The 20617-nt window shown below is 49.1% G+C and overlaps 1 protein-coding gene across 6 annotated transcripts in view; it reads right to left on the reverse strand.

Annotated features, from left to right (window-relative positions):
- The window catches only part of ABCC1 (ATP binding cassette subfamily C member 1 (ABCC1 blood group)), a 109108-nt gene extending 95537 nt beyond the window's left edge, over positions 1-13571 (reverse strand). For 4 of the 6 annotated variants that reach the window (XM_024744575.1, XM_024744574.1, XM_024744578.1 and 1 more), the window contains exons 1-4: positions 13400-13570; positions 10487-10612; positions 7605-7742; positions 6290-6415 (exon numbers count right to left, since the gene is read on the reverse strand). In XM_024744575.1, the coding sequence (XP_024600343.1) occupies positions 6290-6415; positions 7605-7742; positions 10487-10612; positions 13400-13426 (417 nt within the window). In that variant the 5' untranslated portion in view covers positions 13427-13570. Of the gene's footprint in view, positions 1-6289; positions 6416-6664; positions 6926-7604; positions 7743-10486; positions 10613-13399 lie in introns of those variants that run through there. The other 2 variants (XM_024744576.1, XM_024744579.1) reach the window with 2 other exon arrangements.
- Between the last annotated feature and the right edge of the window lie 7046 nt (positions 13572-20617).

Genomic DNA, 20617 nt, shown 5'->3' on the forward strand with positions numbered 1-20617 from the left:
GAAGATCCCACATGCCGCGGAGCGGCTGGGCCTGTGAGCCATGGCCACTGAGCCTGCACGTCTGGAGCCTGTGCTCCGCAACGGGAGAGGCCACAACAGTGAGAGGTCTGTGTACCGTTAAAAAAAAAAAAAAAAAAAAAAAGAAACAAGAATAATTCAGACAGGCCCTGGCTGAAGGCGGAGGAAGAGGAGCAGGGAGGTTCATGCAGAGAGCTGCATTCTTTGGCATCTCTACCTGGTGCAGGTAATTTGGCCTGAAACTATGAGGTTTAAACTAATTTGGTACACAGCCGCCAGGCACTGGTTCCCTGAGAACTGGTCACCCGTGACCACAAGGCACTCTGAGGACCTTTGTCTGGGCCCTCAGCATTCTGGCCTTTCTGTCAGAAACTCTCTGGGTCCTCACCCACCTTTTCTGGTTTTGATTCTACTTTTAGTTCAGTTTTCTGCCAGTTACTCCAGCAGTAAGGGACGCGTAAGCAGCAGTGTAGCTCAAACCAGGGGTTCTGAAACCTGGCCCCATCACCAGCATCCACGGTGCCTGGGGGTTTGTTAAAAACAGAAAGGCTTAGGCCCCACCCAAACCGACTGACTCAGAAGCTCTGGGGGTGGGACCCAGCAATGATCTGTGTTTTAACAAGCCCCCCAGGTGATGCTGATGCAGGCTCAGATGTGAAGGGCTCTCCTGGTGGAAGGGCTCCCAGTCCAGCCCTGTGAACTCAGGCGACACTACACCACCCTGAACCTCGGTGTCCTCATCTGTAAAATGCGGGGAGACTCACAGTTCCGCCTCAAAGTTGGGTTGCCGTGAGGATTAAATAAGTTAATTTTATTTATTAACACAAGGCTGCGATTGTTATTGGTTGGAACCACCTAAACGTCGGACAGTAAGAAATCCGTTGGTACAGCATGTTACACTGGTGTCCTTTGTTGGCTCTGCCGCTTCTCAGCTGTGTAAAGCTCCTCTGGGCGCAGGACCACAATTTCTTCTACTGCAGCACACACGATGTGTGCTTTGCCCATGAACTTGTCCGATTTCTCTTCCTGGTTTTTTTTTTTTTTTTTTTTTTTTTTTTTTTTTTTTTTGACTGTGTTGGGTCTTCGTTTCTGTGCGAGGGCTTTCTCTAGTTGCGGCGAGCGGGGTCCACTCTTCGTCGCGGTGCGCGGGCCTCTCAGTCTCGGCCTCTCCTGTTGCGGAGCACAGGCTCCAGACGCGCAGGCTCAGCAGTTGTGGCTCACGGGCCCAGTTGCTCCGTGGCACGTGGGATCTTCCCAGACCAGGGCTTGAACCCACGTCCCCTGCATCGGCATGCGGACTCTCAACCACTGCGCCACTAGGGAAGCCCTCTTCCTGGTTTTTGATGCTCTGCTACACACAGGGTCACTGTTCAGGCCACCCTTCCTCTCAACCTGCCTGGACTCTGGCAATGGCTTTCCTAAAGTGTCACCAGCCTCATGCATCCTCCTTTCAGCAAGAGACCCAACCAAGCAGAAGTCCACACAGTACCCAAACACCCACAAGTTCCATCATACCGCTGGACCTCTGGACATGCTGCTTCCACCACCAGGAGCACCTTCCCATCCACCCTCCAGCCTTCAACCTTACGGGAGGGGATGGAGGCATCCCCTCGTCCAGATGCTGGCTCTGGCCCCCAAGGCTGAGTGCAGGACTGCTCCTCGGGCACCCACAGCCCCCAGCACTCCCCTGTCTTGGAACCCCACTGTCCATCCCGCAGCAGCAGCTTATTTGCCCGCCACCTCCTCCATCTTTCCTAAGGGGCGGTCAATGTCGGTTCGTTTCTAGGTACTCCGAGCCCAGCGGAGCCCCCGGCACAACACCGGGTCACGAAATGGCTGAAAGCGTAACGGAGAAAGGAATTAAAAATGGAGTTTTCGATGCTCTCATTAACAGTCTAGGCCCAGCAGTTGCCTCTGGGCTGCAAGAGGTAGAGACTGACCATGAAGGGGCAGGAGGGGACTTTCTGGGATCCTGGGAATGTTCTGTATCTCAATAGGGGTTTGAGTTACTCATTTGTCAGAACCCATCAAATGGTAACTTAAGATTCAGGAATGTCACTATGTAAATTTACTTTAAAAAAAAAAAACAAACAAAAAACGAATCATAAAGAGATATTGAGCTCTGGCTAATGATTTGCACAGTTAAGTGTGTGAATGAAGGATACTAATGTATTTCAAGGTCACTTTTAAATACCAAAAATCTTAGCCGGCTGGCTGACTAGATAGATTTGTGATAAAGCAAATTTAGCAGAATGTTAACTTGTAAAATATAGTTGGTGGGTAGATAGGGAGTACTCGCTGTGTCTTTCAACTTTTCTGTAGATTTGAAATGTTCACAGTAAAATATGAACAGGATTAAAAATACCTCTTACACCAAATGAGCTGAGCAACTTTTAAGAATTTGCTAAACCAGTGCTTTCCAACCATGAACCACCCAGGGATCTTGTGAAAATGAGACCCTGACTCAACAGGACTTGGCAGGCCTGAAACTCTGCATTTCTAATGAGCACCTGAGGGATGCTGATGCTGCCGGTCTGAGGACCCCACTTTGAGAACTGAGGGTCTACTATCTGCCACATTTGCCCCTGATGCCCCCAACTGCCAATGGCAACCCCCTCCCTGCAACCTAAGCAGTAGCCTCAGGGCCAGCAAGATCAAAGCACTGGAGGCTGGGGACAGGTGACAGCCTCAGAGAGCCTGTGAGGCCTACTCAGCCAGGCCCCACCTGATGCACAGAGGGGAGCAGCCCTGCCAGGAAGCAGGGCCAGGACACAGCTCTGAGTCACACGTCAGGCACGGGGCCAGCTGGGGAGGATGACAGCTTGGTGACTCAGCAGGGGGGAGAAGGTCAGCACTGCCGGCCCCTATGCTGGCCCCACCTGACCCTGGGCTTGGCTGACTGCTCTGAGGACAGGTGACATGTGACTGCTGCTCTGAGGGTGGGACAGCAACAGGGACTGGACTCACCCCATCTTCCAGGCTCCACTGTGATGTGAGCCCTAAGGGTGACGGGGAGACAGCAGAGGTGACACCTAGCAGCGTCCTCCTCCCCAGATCACGGGCCTCAGTTCCGGGACAGGGAGGCGGGTGCAGCCAGCATTAAATCGAGCCGCAACCCATTTTCCAGAACAGGACACTGAGGTCTTGAAAGGAGGAGTGATTTGCCCAAAGTCAGATCCAAAAGTCACATAACCTGATTCCCAGCCTTCATCCCAACTGTAGTCACACAGTCTGCTGACCTGCTTAACAGGACGATAGCTTCCTGGGGGCATGCAGTAGATGGTACTTTCCAAAGTTGGCCAGGAATCACCTGCCATCTCACATGCTCTTCTTACAATGAGACCTGGCCGCTCCCCCATCTAGAGGTGGGGGGCCTGTGTGCGCCCACCCCTTGCACCCAGAAGACCTTCGTGGTTCCCTCAATCAGAAGAGGGTGGCAGGAGTGACTCTATGTGACTCTGGGACTGGGTCCTAAAAGGTGACACAGCTTCCACCTCGTGCGCGCTCACTCTTAGAGACCAGCCGTCAGGCTGTGAGGAAGCCCAGGCAGCTCGGGGAGACCAGGTGGGGCTGTCAACCCTGGCTGAGGCTCCAGCCAGAGGCCAACGCGCTAACCACCCGACACATGAGCAAGGACCCTGAGTGAAAACCACCCAGCTGAGCCCAGCCAACGCCCGGGCCTGTGAAACATAACAAAGTACTGTTGCTGTTTTATGTCACTAAATTCAGGGTGGTTTGTTACGGAGTAACAGATAAGCGTAGCAGGGCATGGACCACACTTTTTCACATACTGCTCTGTCCCCAGAATGAAGCGCAGTATAAAAACGGTGCTTAATAAATATCTATTGGCAGAATAAATGGGACGCAGGTGAAATTAAAGCCCAGGGTCTGCCTGACTCCAAAATGAGGCTCTCCTTCCATTACCATGTTGCCTCCACCATCAGATTCAGGCTGTAAGTCAAGACAACCTCTTTGAGCCTCGAGTCCCACAAGAGAAAAGGAACAGCTGGGAGAAGAGTCGGGGTACCCGGGCAGAGAAGGCCCCACACCCCAGAACTGCAGAAAGCACAATGGGAGGAGGAAGGCAGCTCTTTGAGACACCCCGAGGCACACACACCCAGGAGAGAAGAGACAGGAATTCTATCCAGATCCCAGAGGGGACCAGAAATCAGAAATTCCCCATAAAGCATCAGGGACCGTCCAGTGGGAGAGGCTGCTTCTCAGGCCCCACAGGGAGCCTGAAGAGTCAGGAGATCCCCACGTGGGCCTGTCTGCCTCCCCTGGGCTCGAGTTACCCCCAGAGCACCCCAGGGTCTGCAGTCACTCAGGGGGGGTATGACTTGTTCACTGCGATCCCCTTCTCCACATAACAGCCTGACACCTAATGTTTCTGATGGGGACACTCCACTGTCACACACCCACACCCGTGCACACAAACACCTATGAAGAGCAGACATGAGGGCTGGAGACATCTTAGCTCCTCCTCTGTGCCAGCTGGGGGCTGGATCCCCTGGGTGCTCACGCATGGCTGCTGCCCTTGTGAACTTTATACACATGCAAAACACACTCACATGAACACACAAAAACACACACATGCACACACTCACACACATCTACATGCAAAACATGTAAACATACGTGCATGCACGCACACACACCACACGCACACACACCTGAGTGCACAAACACACATATATACACACATTCACAGACACACATACACACTTTTCTAACTTCTCCAACCCAGCTCCTCCCAGAGCAGGGAGATGAGAAAATGGGGCCTCTCCAAACACACTCTAGGGCACGGGTTTCTGAAGCTTACACTGGGAGCATCCGTCACCTCCTCCAGGCTGATGCCCCACAGATCCTTTCATCACCCACAAAAGCAGCCTCAGCCTTGTGCTGAGGTTCAGGCCAAACCCAGCAGAACCACAGCTGAAAACTGCTCCCACTGCAATTTCATCCGTTAGCAGCTGACTAACCATGAACAAAGCATCAAATGAATGCTCCAAAGGCTTCCCATCCCTCTCAGAATAAAATCCAAACAGCCCACCCGGCCCATAGGTGACTGTCCCAGCTCTGAGAGGCCATCCCTCAGCCCCCTCCTGCCTCTCTCTTCTCCAGCCACACTAGCCTTTCCTGCTGTTCCGGCGACATTCACGGCAGCTCTGCCCCAGGGCCTTTGCACTTGCCACCCCTCTGCCTGGAACCTCTTTCCCTGGGTATCTGCTTGCCTGGCTCCCTCACTCCTTCAGGTCTCTGCTCCAATGAGGTTTCCTGGAGCGGGGGGCGCAGGCTTCCCTGATGGCTTTTATCAAAACCACACACGACCCCAAACCATCATCTCTACCTCCTTTCCCTGCTTTCTCCTTCCCAGCCTTTACCACCACCTGACTGACAGGATATGTACTTGGCTCCTAGGTTACTGTTTGTGCCCCTGCCCATGAAAACATAAACCTCAAGCGGCAATAACTCTGCTTTATTCACTGCTACAGCCTTGTGTCCAGATTGGGGCCTGGCACTCGGCACTAGACAGAAGGAGGGAGGGAAGAAAGGGGAGGAATGAGGAAGGCAAAGAGGATGGGCGGAGGCAGAGAGGGAGAAAGAAGACAGGCAAGGGTGATAAATAACCGTGTTCACTTTCCTGCTACCAGCAGAAGGGCGGCCATCCCCACCCGGCCCACTCAGATCCTTCTACACAAGCAGGATTTCCCTCAAGCGGACGCAAGAGACCCAGGGTCTCAAACTCAAACCCCCCAGGGGCCAGGCACGTACATAGGTGAGGGAAGCAAGACTGTCTAATGAAGCAGGGAGTGGTGAGGACTGCGGAAGGAAACCAGGGCAATGCTCCTCAATCTGGCCAACCGCTGCCATGTGGGATAACAGCCCTACTGCTGCCAGAACTTCTCATTTTTCTAGAAAATCTGGACAGTTTGAACTTATATGAAATTTCCTGATTTTTAAAAGTTCACTCGCACTGTCTAAAACCACTACGCCAACCAAACGAGACAACGGGCTGGAAGACACAGCAGTTAGCAACTGTGAATCAGGTTCCCTCCTTAAATCCCCCAAGCCACGCGTACGGCTCAGTTTTTCCAACGGTAAAGTGAAGAGGGTAATGTTACGTATCGCCAGGTGTTCAGGGAAGACAGAAGGAGCTCCTAGATGTACGACACTGGCTCAAATCAACGTTAGCTGGCACTGTGCATTCTCTCTTGCACACGCACATGCACACACACGTGTCTCTGTGCTCATCTGTGATCACACTTACGGGATCGTGGATGGTTTCGGAGAACAGGGGTGAGCGGTCTGAGAAGCAGGACAACACAAGCTGGATCAGCACGAGGGAGAAGTAAATGTAGAAAGTGACATCGCGAAAGACGTCGACTTGGGCATCCTGCACGAGAGGGAGGGAAGGAGGAAGAAAAGATCACTTTCTGGAAGCAACCTGTGGAGGCCGGGGGAGCAGACAGCAGGAGGCCCACTCTCTCAGCCTGCAGGCCTGACAGCAAGCTTTCCCACCCTGACCCTACCCCCTGCAAGATAACAGAAGACAAGCAGTGACGTCACAGCGTGGTCCACACTGCCTGGTCCAGGCAGCCGACACGGGGGAGGAGCCCCAGGCTTGGGAGTAGCACAGACCTACCTTCAAGGCCTGACTCTGCTCATTCTGGCCATGGGACTTAACCTCTCTGTGCCTCAGTTTCCCCATCTACAGACAGACCAGTGGTTCTCAAGTGGGCGTGATTTTGCCTCCCGGGGAACATCTGGTAGTGTCTAGAGACTCTTCTGTTCAGGAGTGGGAGGCTACTGGCACTGCCCCGAACATCCGACAAGCACAGGACAGTCCCACAGAACAAAGATGTCTTGGGCCCCAAATGTCAATGAGTGCTGAAGCTGAGAGACCCTGTCAGGGTAATTGTGAGAAGTCAGTAGGATTATTCACGGAAACGACTCAGTCCCCGGCCTGGCACTTTGTAAACACCAACTCAATAAATGTCAGCTGCCATCACTATTAAAGACTGCCTGAAATGTACACTGCAGGTGCTCAATAAACATTCAGTTACTCTTCCTTCCTTTGCTTGATGCCAGTTCCTGATTAGCCTGAAGGTGACAGGGAAACACGTGACAGTCTGAAAGAGCACACTCTTCTGAATCCCTAGGAGCAGCAGATGGCAGCCAATGAGAGCCACTTCCCAGCCAGAGCAGCACCAAGGCAAAGTGGGGACGAGTCTAGGGTCCCCAAGCCACCACCCTGCAAACATTGCTCCCTGCTCCGCTCTGTTCCAGACAATAGACACTGAGAGCCAACCTGCCTGGCTGTTACCGCTGACAGAGGCTCAAAGGGTGGTGTGCATCTGCCCGTAGCTCCTGCCCGAGAGCTACACAGACACATGGGGCCCTGAGGAAATAAGGTTCTAGAACAAAGGTTGCACAGGCGAGGGAAATCCTCAGGAAAGAAGCTGGGCCCATGCAGTAGCCATCCCCTGGTTCCCATGGAAACGCATGGTTTCCACAAAAGCCAGAAGGAACAAGCATCTTCCAGGAGATGCTGACGGAAGACGCAAAACGAGGCCACCACTTACCTCTTTTAAGGCAGTCATGATTTTGGATCTCAGGATGGCCAGGGCACACAGTAGGGCTATAAGCCAGAAAGTGAGCATGATCCCTGAGGACTGAACTCCCCTCCTTCTCTCGATCTGAATTAAAAAGGTAGCAAGCAGCTGGAAGAGAAAAGCATACAACAGGAGTTGTCAGGAGAAGGCCAGGCTCCCAAGGCTCCCATAGTCCAGAGCCTGGCAGATGCAAGGCCTGGAGGAGGGCTGCTGTCGGGCGTGGGAAGCACTGGGAACAGCCTGGGAAGGACCTGGCTCCAGTCCCAGCTCTGCTCTCGCCTTGCTGGGTGACCCTGGACAAGTCACCGAACCTCTCTGAGCCTCTGCTACCTTGTCTGCAAAATGGGGATGACAACAGTATCCAACTCGAGAGCTGTGGGAACCTAACAGACCAGGTACAGACCCACGACACGATGGAAAAGTCAGGGGAAAGCTCAGTTTATGACAGAGATCGGTACACTTTTTCTTAAACGACCGGAGAGTAAATATTTTAGGCTTTGTGGGCCATGGAATTTCTTTCACAACTACTCAAGTCTGCACTGCAGTGTGAAAGCAGCCTTACACGATACATGAAAGAGTGGACGCGGCTGTGTGCCAATAAAACTTTATTTACAAAAACAGGTGGCAGGCCGACCCTCGATTTAGATCAGGAAATCCAGCCCTGATGCTGACCGGTTCTTGTGCGTCGGGCAGCAGTGGTAACTGCTCCCCTTTATTGAGCTTCTCTTATCTCCGCCACACAGGAGGCATTCACACGCACCGACTCGGTGCAGCCTGTTTTCAACTGTTTTCAACCCCAGTTTGCAGATCAGGAAACTTACTTAACCTGCTACTGTCACACGCCTGTCTTCAGGAAACTTCATTAGAACAACTGTGGTGGGCGGATTGGGATTTTATTTCATTCCTGATATCCAGAGCTATGACTTCCATTTTACATGTGACTTAGAGATCAGGAAGAGAAAATAAACAATGAAACTGTGTTTCCTTGAAAGAAGGAAATGCCACGGCCATTCCCCAGACAGGCGGCCCTCTGGAGGCAGACCCCAACGCCAGTCACAGTCACGAACCTGACTCCCGTGGAGCTACGGGCACCCAGGGCACCTCCCCTCAGCCCCCAGCTGCTTGAGCCAGAGACACGTCTGTCTGTCCTCATCTGTCCTCCTCGGTCCCCCATCTCCCTCACTCCCTGCATCTATCCATCAGCAACTCACACTGGCTCTGCCACCAAGGCCCGCCCTCAGCTTACCTGCTGCTCACCCTGGTCTCAGCCTCCATCCCCTTATGCCAGATGACCCCCTACTGGCCTCCCAGCTTCCACTCCTGCACCACAATCCATTCTCCACTTGGAGGCCACGGTCAACTCTTAAATATGCACAGCCTGGCGTGCCCTTGCTCAGAACCTCTGCCTTTAGGACTGCGGGGTTTAACCTGGGGTCCAAGGACAGGCTCTGGATAGAACCCAGGGGTCCATGAACTTAGATGGGAAACAATTACAGTTTCACTTTCCCTTATTAGCACCACCAATGACACGTGAAAGCAACACACCACAACAGCATCAGCAGTGCCTGGGGCTCTGTCATCATATCTGAAAATAGATAGCTGAAGGGACTTCCCTGGCGGTCCAGTGGTTAAGACTCTGTGCTTCCACTGCAGGGGGCATGGGTTCGATCTCCAGCTGGGGAACTAAGATTCTACATGCTGCACGGCGGCGGCCAAAAAAAAAAGGTACCTGAAGATGTCTCTATCATGTATGGTCAATCGCTATTTGGAAATTAAGGAGGCGTCAGTCACAGCTGCTGGTAGGTCTTGATTTGAAATGCATTCATAAAGAAGCACATATATTTTTATTTTGCATTTTAAGCTTTTCATAACTGTGATTAAAGATAACTGGTTTCCCAGCCCAAATGTACTGCACCCAAAGAATGGATAAACAGTGCGTGTGGAATCCATACAATCAAACATGCTGAGTGACTTTAAAAAAAAAAAAAGATCTTTGGAACCGCAGGGCCTGAGAAGTCAGACTCAAACTGCTCCAGACTTCAGGGTTCCATTCACATGACATTCTGGAAAAGGAAAAGCAATAGGGGCAGAAAACACAGCAGCAGTAGCCGGGCGGGGGGCGGGGTAAAGAGGTGGAGAGAAGGGCTGGGGCGGCACCAGGGAACTTTTGGGGGTGATGGAGCTGTTCCGTATCTTGATTGTGGACATGGTACTCACCTGACCATATCTGTTTATCAAAACTCATGAATTGTTCAAGGAAAAAAGTGAATTTTACCCTATGTAAATTAAACCTCAAGTAAAAATATAAATGTACATCACAAAATCTTCATATGTATACATATGTGTGTATGACTGGTTTCCTTTGTAAGCCTATGTGTTCTATGATTATTCTGAGGAGACCAGATTGGCAAAGAAGAAAGGGGTCCATGGCACAAAAAAGGTTTAGAACCCACCTTCAGGAATGAAAAACAAGACAAAACCCACTAAGCCTGAAGCTCGAGGTCCTTCGGGGTCAGCCCTCTGCCCTTCCTGCTCCCCTGCTCTCCCCTCCTTACTGTCTCTGCCCCAGCCACACAGGCCAACTCTCACTCTCTCTCTCCAACCCCAGGACTTCTGCACATGCTGTCTTCTCCAACTGGATCATCCTCTACCCCCAGCCCCTTCAACTTTTTAACATCCTGCTCATCCTTTAGGCCTCAGCCCCATTATCCCTTCCTCCCTACCCACCCCCCCGCCAAGACCACATCAAATTCACCTAACACAGCTGTATTTCTGGATTTCTACTGTGAGATCATTTCATTTCTAAACGCCAGCCACTACTTTTGGTCTCCACAGTGCCAGCCCCTACTTACCATGGTGATGCCCAAGAGGGTTGGGCTGACCAGAAACACTGGGGCCAGGAGCTTGCCCAAACTTCTTTCCCAGAAAGAGTAGAAGAGGTCTGCCCAGCAGACAATCCATAGCAAAAATCCCAAGGCCTGGAAGAGAAGTACATACACATCTTACAACGGACAGCGACGGAACTTCCCCCAGCACCTGTGCAAAAATCTCAGCCTTGGGGGCACCAGCCACCCCCTAAACCATCAGCTGTGGTCTTCAGATACAGCAGGTATCCTCTGGAACACAGACAAGCCCTAGGTAGGGTGAGCCAGCACCTGGGCCGTCCCACACTGGTCTGTATCTCTCCTGCACCACAGGCACAACTCTGTGTGGTCACTATTCTCCCCAGCACCTGAAAACGCAAGCCTGGCTTATCGACATCTGTGACCCCAGCAGCCTGCACAGGGCGCCTCTCACGATGACCATTCATCCAACCAAAATTTACTGGGGTCCTACTGTGGGCCACATACCTGCCAAGGTGCCAAGAATACAACAGAATAAAACAGACAGAAGTCACTGCCTTCATGGGGCTGCGATTCCAGTGGAAGGAAACAGGCAAGAAACAAACTGAAAAATACATCCTAATAATGCCAGCAAGAAGTAATATAAGGAGAAATAAAACAGATGAGATAGGGTGGTCAGAGAAGGCCTCTCCCACCAGGTGACATCTGGGTAAAGAGCCAACAGTGACTATTGGAGGGAAAGAACAATTCAGGCAGAGGGCAAGTGCAAAGGTCCTGCGGTAGGAATGTGTTCAGTAAGGTTGCGGCTGCTGTGGCATGAGCCGTGGGTGTGGCAGGAGATGGCTGAAGAGGAGTCTGGAGCCAGACCAAGCGGGGCCACTGTGAGGACGTCCAGGTTTTACTCCCTATAATGAGAAGCCACTAGAGGTTTTCTGAGCAAGGCACGGATAAAATCTGATTTACATTTTAAAGGGAGATGTTGTTCCCCAAGAGAAGTACAAAGCGCTTCCAGAAGTCTAAGAGGAAGACAGCAGGTCCAGCTGAGGATAGGGGAGCAGACAGCATGTTGAGATAGGCTTGGATTGTGGTCTGAATGAGACAGGTTTGGACGGCGGTATTATAGGCAAGGGGACAGCTTCAGTAAAATCACTCAAGTTTTCCTGTTTGCCAAGGGCTTATGAAAATAAATTTTGGGAAATGTGGCTTAAAAAAGGACTGAGACACATGCTAAGTCAAGAGGAGAAAGTGGAATGAGGAGCAGGTATATACATGCCCTTCACGTGTCTCCCCCAGAAAGCTCATCCTTCTGAGGGGAAAACCAGCACCTGCACAGCAGAGAAACCAGACACGCTGACCAGAGGAACAAAATTAGGCCGATCACCGAGGGGCAGACGGACACCATGCGGCCTTAGATGTAACCAGAGAAGGACCCCACATCCCTTTTGTAGTTTTCCAGCCAGACAGGCATTACCTGAATCTAATCATGAGGGAACATCGTCCCAATGCCCAAGTTGAGGAACTGACTCTAAACTAACTGGCCCACGCGCTCCAAATATGCCAATGTCATAAAACACAAAGAAAGGTGAAAAGTTCTTCCAAAATTACAGAAAAATAAAGAGTGTGACTAGCTGCAACGCATGACCTTGAAGTGGGGGGAGGGGGAGGGGGTGCTAGAAAGGACAGTATTGGGACAAGTGACAAAACTGGAATATACACAGTAGGTTTTTTTTTTTAAGTATTGCGTCCATGTTAAATTTCCTGAATTTACTGTACTGTTGTTATATAAGAGAATATCCCTGTTTTGAGAAAAGATACACTGAAGAATCACAGGTAAAGGGGTGTGGTGGATGCTAGCTTTTCCCAAATGATTCAGAAAAACCTAAATAATACGTGTATATGGAGAGAGCAAAAGAGAAGGATGAGGTTAAAATGTTAAATGTGGCAAAATGTTAAAAATCGGTGACTATGAGTAACGGGTATACAGGGCTGGGGGAGTGCTTAGTATCATCCTTGCAACTTTTCTATAGTTTGAAACTATTTCAAGATAAAAACTTTTTTTAAATTAAAAAGACATCCTTGGGACTTCCCTGGTGGTCCAGTGATAAAGAATCCGCCTTACAATGCAGAGGATGTGGGTTCGATCCCTGGTTAGGGAACTAAGATCCCACATGCCACGGGGCAATTAAGCCCATGAGCCACAACTAGAGCCCATGTGCCGCAAACTACAGAGCCCACGCACCCTGGAACCTGCACACCACAACTACGGAGCCCGTGCACCCTGGAGCCCGCGCACCACAACAAAGAGCCCGCATGCCTCAACGAAGATCCTGCGTGCCGCAACTAAGACCTGACACAGCCAAAAGTAAATAAAATAAATAAATAATAAATCTTTAAAAAAAAAAAAAAGACATCCTTGGTCAGGGAGGAAGACCTCCGGATAATCTCATGAGATAGATCCTATCACCCCCACTATAATCATGGGGGAACTGAGGCTCAGGGAAGTTAAGATATTTGCTCAAAGAAAAAACTTTCTTTCCATTTCTTTGATTTTGTTCCTATACGAGATGGTGGATGTTCACAAAACTTGCTGTGATAATCATTTCACGATGTAAGTCAAATTATTATGCTGTACACTTAAACGTACACAGTGCTGCATGTCTATTCTATCTCAATAAAACTGGAAGGAAAAAAGAAATTTGCTCAAAGCCACACAGCTAGTAAGTGGCAGAGCCGATATCTGAACCCACGTCTGAACTCAGTGCCCCAGTCTTTACCCACCACATTATTATTCTGTCTCCCAGTAAAAGGAACTCAGGGCCAATTAAGCAGAAGGAACATGTCAGTTTTCACAACCACCATTCCCCACCCCAGCACACACACACCCACAACACACACATCATGATAAACTCCCACGTGACTTACAGTTTTGGCTTTGTTGAGATGTGTCATCTGAATGTAGCCCCGGTCATGGCGGGAGAGATAGAGGAAGTAGAAGGGGAAGCAGGCCCAAAGGTAAGAGCAAGGCACCCACACGAGGACGGTGTTCTGAAAGCACTTGGTGAAGTCGGGGCTGCTGGTGTTCCACGTGACATTCCACTCCTGAGGACACAAACAGGCACAGGTCAACAGGACGTCCCCAAGAGCTTGGACAAGGGGCCCACGAAGAGTTCAAAACTAGCTGGCATGGGGTTTAAGAACAACGAGGCCCTACCAGGCAGAACAGGCAAACCGGAAAGATTAGTAGCCAGAAAGACTACAAACAAGGAACGATGAACAAACGTATATCTCATCTCACCTAACGGACAAGTTCTGGGACCTGTGGTAAGTTCCATTATTGTACAAAAGATGGAGACTGCCATTTAACGGAATCCTAAAGGGTATTCTGTAAACGGACACGTCGTTTAGTCATATAGATCATTCCTACTTCACAATCTTGGGAATTAAGAGCTTTCTATTCTTCTTCTTCATTATCCTCACCGTGACCCCTGTATCACTGCCATCAATGTCATCAGCATCACCGCTATCGTGATCGCTTTCGTCAGCACCATCAGCATGGCCATCACGGCCACCTTCAGCAGCAGCGGTAGCAGCAGCAGTAGCAGCATGGATAACATCCAAATTGCAGTTCTATGTTCTAGGCCCTATTCTAAGTCCTTTATACGTATTACCTCCTTTAATTCTATAATTACTTTATCATTCCTTTTTCAGGAGGGAAAACTAAGGCACAGAGAGGTTCAGTGATTTGCCCAGTATCTCACAGTTGGTAAGATCTGGAGCCAAACTCAAACTCAGGGAATTCAGCTCTGGAGTTCCTGCATTTAACCACTAAGCTATCCAGCCTCAGAAACAAATTTGTTTTAATTACTTTTAATTTTTTAACAAGCCACCTGTACTTCATTAGAGACACGCCAAATAGATAAGTAGATAGATACATACATAAATAGACCAGGTATATCTGTATCTGCCCAAGAATAAACTTCGGACTTCTGTAATGGAAAATTTAATTCAAGTCCTGATCTGACCACTGAACCATTATACAACTTTGGGAAAAGTTATTACCCTATCTTGGGGTCTCAATTTCCTATCTCTACCATAATTAGGTGGGATGAAATTAGAGGTCTGAAACAGGTGGCTCCCAGGCTGATATGGCTCGCAGATTGTTTGCTGTTACTGTTGTTGGTGTTTTAAGCATGCTTTTTTTTAAAAAAAATCTTATGTTAGCTGCCAACATTTAAAAATCAGGAAATTTCATGTAAAACTTGGATTTCCAGTGTCTCTTTTAAAAAATCAGAAAATCTGGCAGCACTGGGCCCATATTCCCACCTTACAACCATTGGGAGGAGCTAGAAGTAGCCAGCCTTTGGATAAGGTCCATGCGGTCCAGCTGGCCAGTCCCCATGCAGCCCCCTTCCCCTAGCACTCTCTCCCCACCACTGGATGATGTGCTCTCCAGACACCTCCAGACAGCTCCGGTTCCAACAGCCTTCCCACAATCAGATAAGTGAGACCACCAAGGAACTCCAAGGAACCTGGATTCTTACAACTCCACGCAAGTTTTAAAGCCACATCAAAGAACGTTACAGAAGAGAAAATTATGGGAACAAGCAGACCATTTCACTTAAAGATACATTTGATGATCAATCAAAATATATGTTCCGAGTTTTTCAAAAGAGTTGTGCATGACGCTGTGAGTATACTTAACGCTACTGAAGTGTACACTTAAAAATGGTTAAGATAAAAAAAAAAATGGTTAAGATGGTTAGAAAAAAGGATTTGACTTGAAAAAGAGGGAGAGACAAAGACCTAGGTATTAAGTACCCAAACTGGTTCTTCAGAGGTTTAATTATTCTGTGATATAAATGGTTATTTTTCCAGAACAAAGAACAAGGAATCATTGAAAAGTAAACTTTAAAAGGTCAACATACACCAAGGGATTTAGCCAGGAAACTTCTAGACACAAAGAAACCCTTAAAAGGACAAAGGTCATGCCTCTGGACTTGGGCACTGGAAGACAGCCTTGCAAATAAGAATGAGCATGGAGAGGAGTAGTTTATATCAAAGACTATTTTAATTGGTTTCACTTATAATTCTTAAGGTGATGGTGAAAATGGGGATTAAACTGTTGGTGGTTATTATATACAAAGCAGTTTCTGGGCAGTTGCCAGAAAAAGCTCATTCCAAAGGTATCTGCCTTTCTAGTAAGAAAAGAATGCTGGGACCTAATATACACAGTTAGGTATACAGGAAGCTCGGTTCCTATGTGAATCAATTCAATAATCTGATCCTTACCCCAATTATTCCTTGCCTGGACTCCTGCAGTAGTTTTCTAGCCATTCCCTGCTTCCAGCCCCTCTGGGCCCCACTTAGTCCTCCCCACTACAGCCAAATTTATCTTATTTATCTATGCATCCACACGTGCATCAGATATGAACTCAGCCATGAACCCATCCATCCACCCACCCACCCATCCATCCATCCATGCATCAACTCATCCATCCATCTACCATCTACCCATCCACCCACCCCCACTACCCGTACACCCATCCATCCATCCACCCACCTACCCACCCACTGACTCATCCATCCATCCATCCACCCACTTACCCACCCACTGACTCATCCATCCATCCACCCAACTACGCATCCACTGACTCATCCATCCATCCATCCACCCACCCATCCACCGAGGCATTCATCCATCCATCCACCCACCCATCCACCGAGGCATTCATCCATGTCTCTCTTTGTATTAATTTACTTTTAATGGGTAATACATTTACTTTACGTGCTAAAATTTTCCCAAACTACACAAAATGGTACACTGTGAAAAATGAATCCTCCTTCCTGAACTCACAGCACTCCCCTCCTAAACCACAGGCAAAACTACCATGGCTAACACCTTGTATATTCTTCCAAATATAGCTTACCTACTTTGCTTCCCCAAAAGGTACCATAATACATACCAGTTCCATGCCTTGCTTTTTTTTAGTTAACATTAGAAACTGATCTCTATCAGTGCCACAGATCTACTTTATTCTTGATAGCTTAATTTTATTTCTTTTGAAAAAAGGGTAGAAGTGACAAGCCACCTTCCATTCCTGGTCCTTAACCTCCCAGTTCCTCTCTCTAGAGGTGACAGTATCGGTTTCTTGTGTATCCTTCCAGAAAATATTTTATGCATCTATAACAAAAATAAATACGTATTTTCTGTTATCAAGTGGAGAGAAACATACTCCACACATCCTGCGCTGTACCTTCCTTTCATCTCTTGATAACACATCTGAAAGATCATCCTGCTCTGCACACTTCCTCTTTCTTTGCTCCAGCTGCTTTGTATTCCATTGTATGGATGGACTTGACCTTATATCATCAGCCTCCTGCTGACTGGGCACTGGGCTGCTCTTACAAACAATGAAGCCGTGAATAAATAACCTAATAAGTGCCTCATTGCACACAAAGCAAGCATGTTTGTAAGATAACTTTCTAGAAGTAGACCTGCTGGATCAAAAGGTATATGCCTTTAAAATTTATACAGACACTGCCTCCAATGGGTACCATCAGTTTATACTGCACCTAACAAGGTGCAAGGGTAACTACTTCCCATACCACAGTATATTAAAAGCTTTTGATCTCTGCCAATCTGATAGTGGAACATATCTCCCTGTAGCTTAACTTCCTTTTCTCTTTACGATGAGTGAAACTGAAAGTCCTGCCATTTTTTGCGTTTAAAAGCAGTCAGGGGCTTCCCTGGTGGCGCAGTGGTTGAGAGTCCGCCTGCTGGTGCAGGGGACACGGGTTCGAGCCCTGGTCCGGGAAGATCCCACATGCCGCGGAGCAGCTAGGCCCATGAGCCACATCTCCTGAGCCTGCGCGTCTGGAGCCTGTGCTCCACAACAAGAGAGGCCGCGACAGTGAGAGGCCCGCGCACCGCAATGAAGACTGGCCCCCGCTTGCCACAACTAGAGAAAGCCCTCGCACAGAAATGAAGACACACCACAGCAAAAAAAAGCAGTCAGGTTCTCCTCCTTAGGGGAAAAGTTATAGGCTTAAATACTTGTGATATTAAGTGGGACAGATCTGATCACCCTCGCCTGCCAATAGTGGCCCTGACCACAACTGTTGCTATTGGGTAACAACCTCCAATAGCTCCGGATCACCTTTCAGAGCCGATCCTTGCTGCGGTTCATGAGGCCTTCCACATTCAAGCCCCATCTGTTTCTTCTACAATTTCTCCCACCCTGTTCCCCAATGTGTCAACTCCACTATTCACTCAAAGGAGGATTTATCAAGCCTGTGTCAGGCACTGCTCAAGGCACTGGAGATTCAAGAAGGGCATGGTCCCTGCCTTTAAGGCATTCCCCAATTGCTAGTCAAATGAATGGTTCTTTGGGAATGTCTTGCTAGAAGCTCTTCTTGCACTGTCTTTCCACAGTAACAAACTCCTATTCATCCTTCAAAACCCAACTCAGATACCTCCTTTAAGAAGCCTTCTTCTTCACTCCCCAAACCATCAGGACACCCCCTGTACATTGCAATGATTTTCTCACGTGTCTGTCAATACCTCTGTCCTGCAAGGACCACGCAAGGACCTCAGTGCCAGGACTGTGTGGTATTTACTTTTGACTCATCTACTCCTCACCCAGCAGGTACCCAAAGGTTACTGAGTAAACAAATGGCCCAAACCATGCCTCCCCTCCCCAGCATTATTTCCTACTTTTTAAAAAATAATTTTAAAAATTAATTTATTTTTTTATTATTTATTTATTTATTTTTGGCTGCATTGGGTCTTTGTTGCTGTGCACGGGCTTTCTCTAGTTGCGGTGAGCAGGGGCTACTCTTTGTTGCGGTGCACAGGCTTCTCATTGCAGTGGCTTCTCTTGTTGCGGAGCACAGGCTCTAGGCACGTGGGCTCAGTAGTTGTGGCACACGGGCTCAGTAGTTGTGGCTCGCGGGCTCTAGAGTGCAGGCTCAGTAGTTGTGGCACATGGGCTTAGCTGCTCTGCGGCATGTGGCATCTTCCCAGGCCAGGGCTCGAGCTCGCGTCCGCTGCATTGGCAGGCACATTCTTAACCACCGCGTCACCAGGAAGTCCCCCTACTTTGTTATTTAAAAAACAATCCAATTGGGAGATTGGGATTGACATATATACACTAAGACGTATAAAACAGATAACTAATAAGAACCTACTGTATAAAAAAAATAAATAAAATAAAATTCAAAAAAAACAAAACCAAACAATCCATCAAGGTAGAACCTGGCTATGACCCTGGCTTTCTGGTCTGATGGATGTGGATTAAAATTCAGGCCCTGACCTCATGTGAACCTGGGCAGGTCACTTAACTTCTCCAAGCCTCAATCTCCTTAGCAGTGTGGTCAGGAAAACACACAGGCCTGGAAAAAGAATCAAATGGGCCCATCCTCTGTACCAGCTGGCACGGTCTAGAGTTGGTAAGTGATAGCTATTAGCTGCAGACACCAATAATTAATAATAATCTCCACCACTAACCGCAGCACCGCCCAGAGTCAGGAAGCTTAAGGGACAAAGAAAAGTTCAAGTTAGGAAGTGAGCAAGAGGAGACTGGGGAGCATCTAAGGACACGGAACTCCGGGGAAGGAGAGGTCGGAGAAATGCTTAGCAAAGGAAGGGGTTTATTCTTCAGACAGCGGCTTCCTGTTAAAGCCAGGTGGCCAGCCCTGACAGAGAGGGCAGAGACGGGAGGGAGGCGGAAGAACAGGGGGGCATGAAAAGAGGAAATCCGATTGTGACCGTGAACTTGCACCATCCCTGCTGCCACTACCGCCTGCCAATAGTGGTCCTGACCACAACACTGTCACAGCAGTGACGTAACAGGGTCAAAGGCCTGCATGTCCCTCACTTGCCAGGAATTTGATGAATCCTCTGTGCAATCCCCTTGAGAACCCCTGAAGACAGGCAGTGGGGCCCCCTCTATTTGGGGTTTCTGGGGGAAACAGGGAATGCCGAAAGCCACTCTTAAGGAAAAACGACTCACTGAGACTGCCCCGACCCCAGAGACGACAGCTAACCCCAGTCTTCCTCCTCAGGGGCTCTACCTCCAAACGCAGGGAGCTTCGGAAATCAAGCTGGTCGGACCACCGTTTCCTGCTTCTGCTAATGGAGTGTCCATCAGCCCAACTACTGGGAAACAAAATTCAGCTCCAGGAGTCTGGAAAACAGTCACCAGCGCTGGCCCAGGCTCTGCACTTCCGGGAACCCAGCCCATGGAAATCTTAGAGAAAGGGCATCCCCTGATCCGCCCAGTTGAGGCTTTTCTTCTCAGGACACCTTCGTCATCCATTTATGTCCCTCTCCCTCCAGTGCTGACATTCGAGGATCTGGGGAACAAGTCCAAGTCTGCTTGGCCCACAAGCTTTGGAAGTTCATACAATTTCTACTGCGTGGTGTCAGGTCGCACCCTTCTCTCTCAGAGGAATAATGACAACCAGCACATTCTGAGCACGGATGGGCCAGGCACATCACTCAGCCCTCAGAAGAGGCACTGCTGTTATCCCCATTTCACAGCACCAGGAGATAAGGCATCTTCCCAAAGGCCATGCTGCAGTGCGTTTATGTTGTCCCCGCCCCACACACATTTTCCCTTCTCTGGCAACAGCCGCTGGCTCTTGTTCGTAAGCAAATCCTCTCGTCAGCCACATGCTTGGGGCAAAGCTCCAGGGGTAGGTCCTCTTTAGTATCAGCCAGTCAGCAGAGTCCTTTACCCACGTGCTAGTGATTAGCTCCAGAATGGGCACTTGATCCCAGTCAATCCAATCACTACAAGGACACATACTCTCTTGGTCCCCAGTGACAAAGAGTGAGGATGTGGGGTTGACAAGTGTCTCAGCCATTTATAAGGGAAGCACCAAGAGTTGGGAGTGGAGAGGAAGGGGTGGCACCACCAGGGCAAGTGTGAGAATGAAGCTGACATCGTGAAAGGCAGAGATGAAAGAAACTGATGCTTGGTGTTTTGTGGGCTGCTGGATCAAGCTTCACCTGCAGCCCACCCTCCCACTGGACTTTTCCAATAAATTCACTTTTACACAAGTTTGAAATAAATTTGCTCTCACTTACAATACAAAGCACCCTAGTAATACAAGTTCTGATCCACTACATCAACTTTT

Source organism: Neophocaena asiaeorientalis, unplaced genomic scaffold (genome assembly GCF_003031525.2).
Source record: "Neophocaena asiaeorientalis asiaeorientalis breed wild unplaced genomic scaffold, Neophocaena_asiaeorientalis_V1.1 scaffold91, whole genome shotgun sequence".
NCBI lineage: Eukaryota > Metazoa > Chordata > Mammalia > Artiodactyla > Phocoenidae > Neophocaena > Neophocaena asiaeorientalis.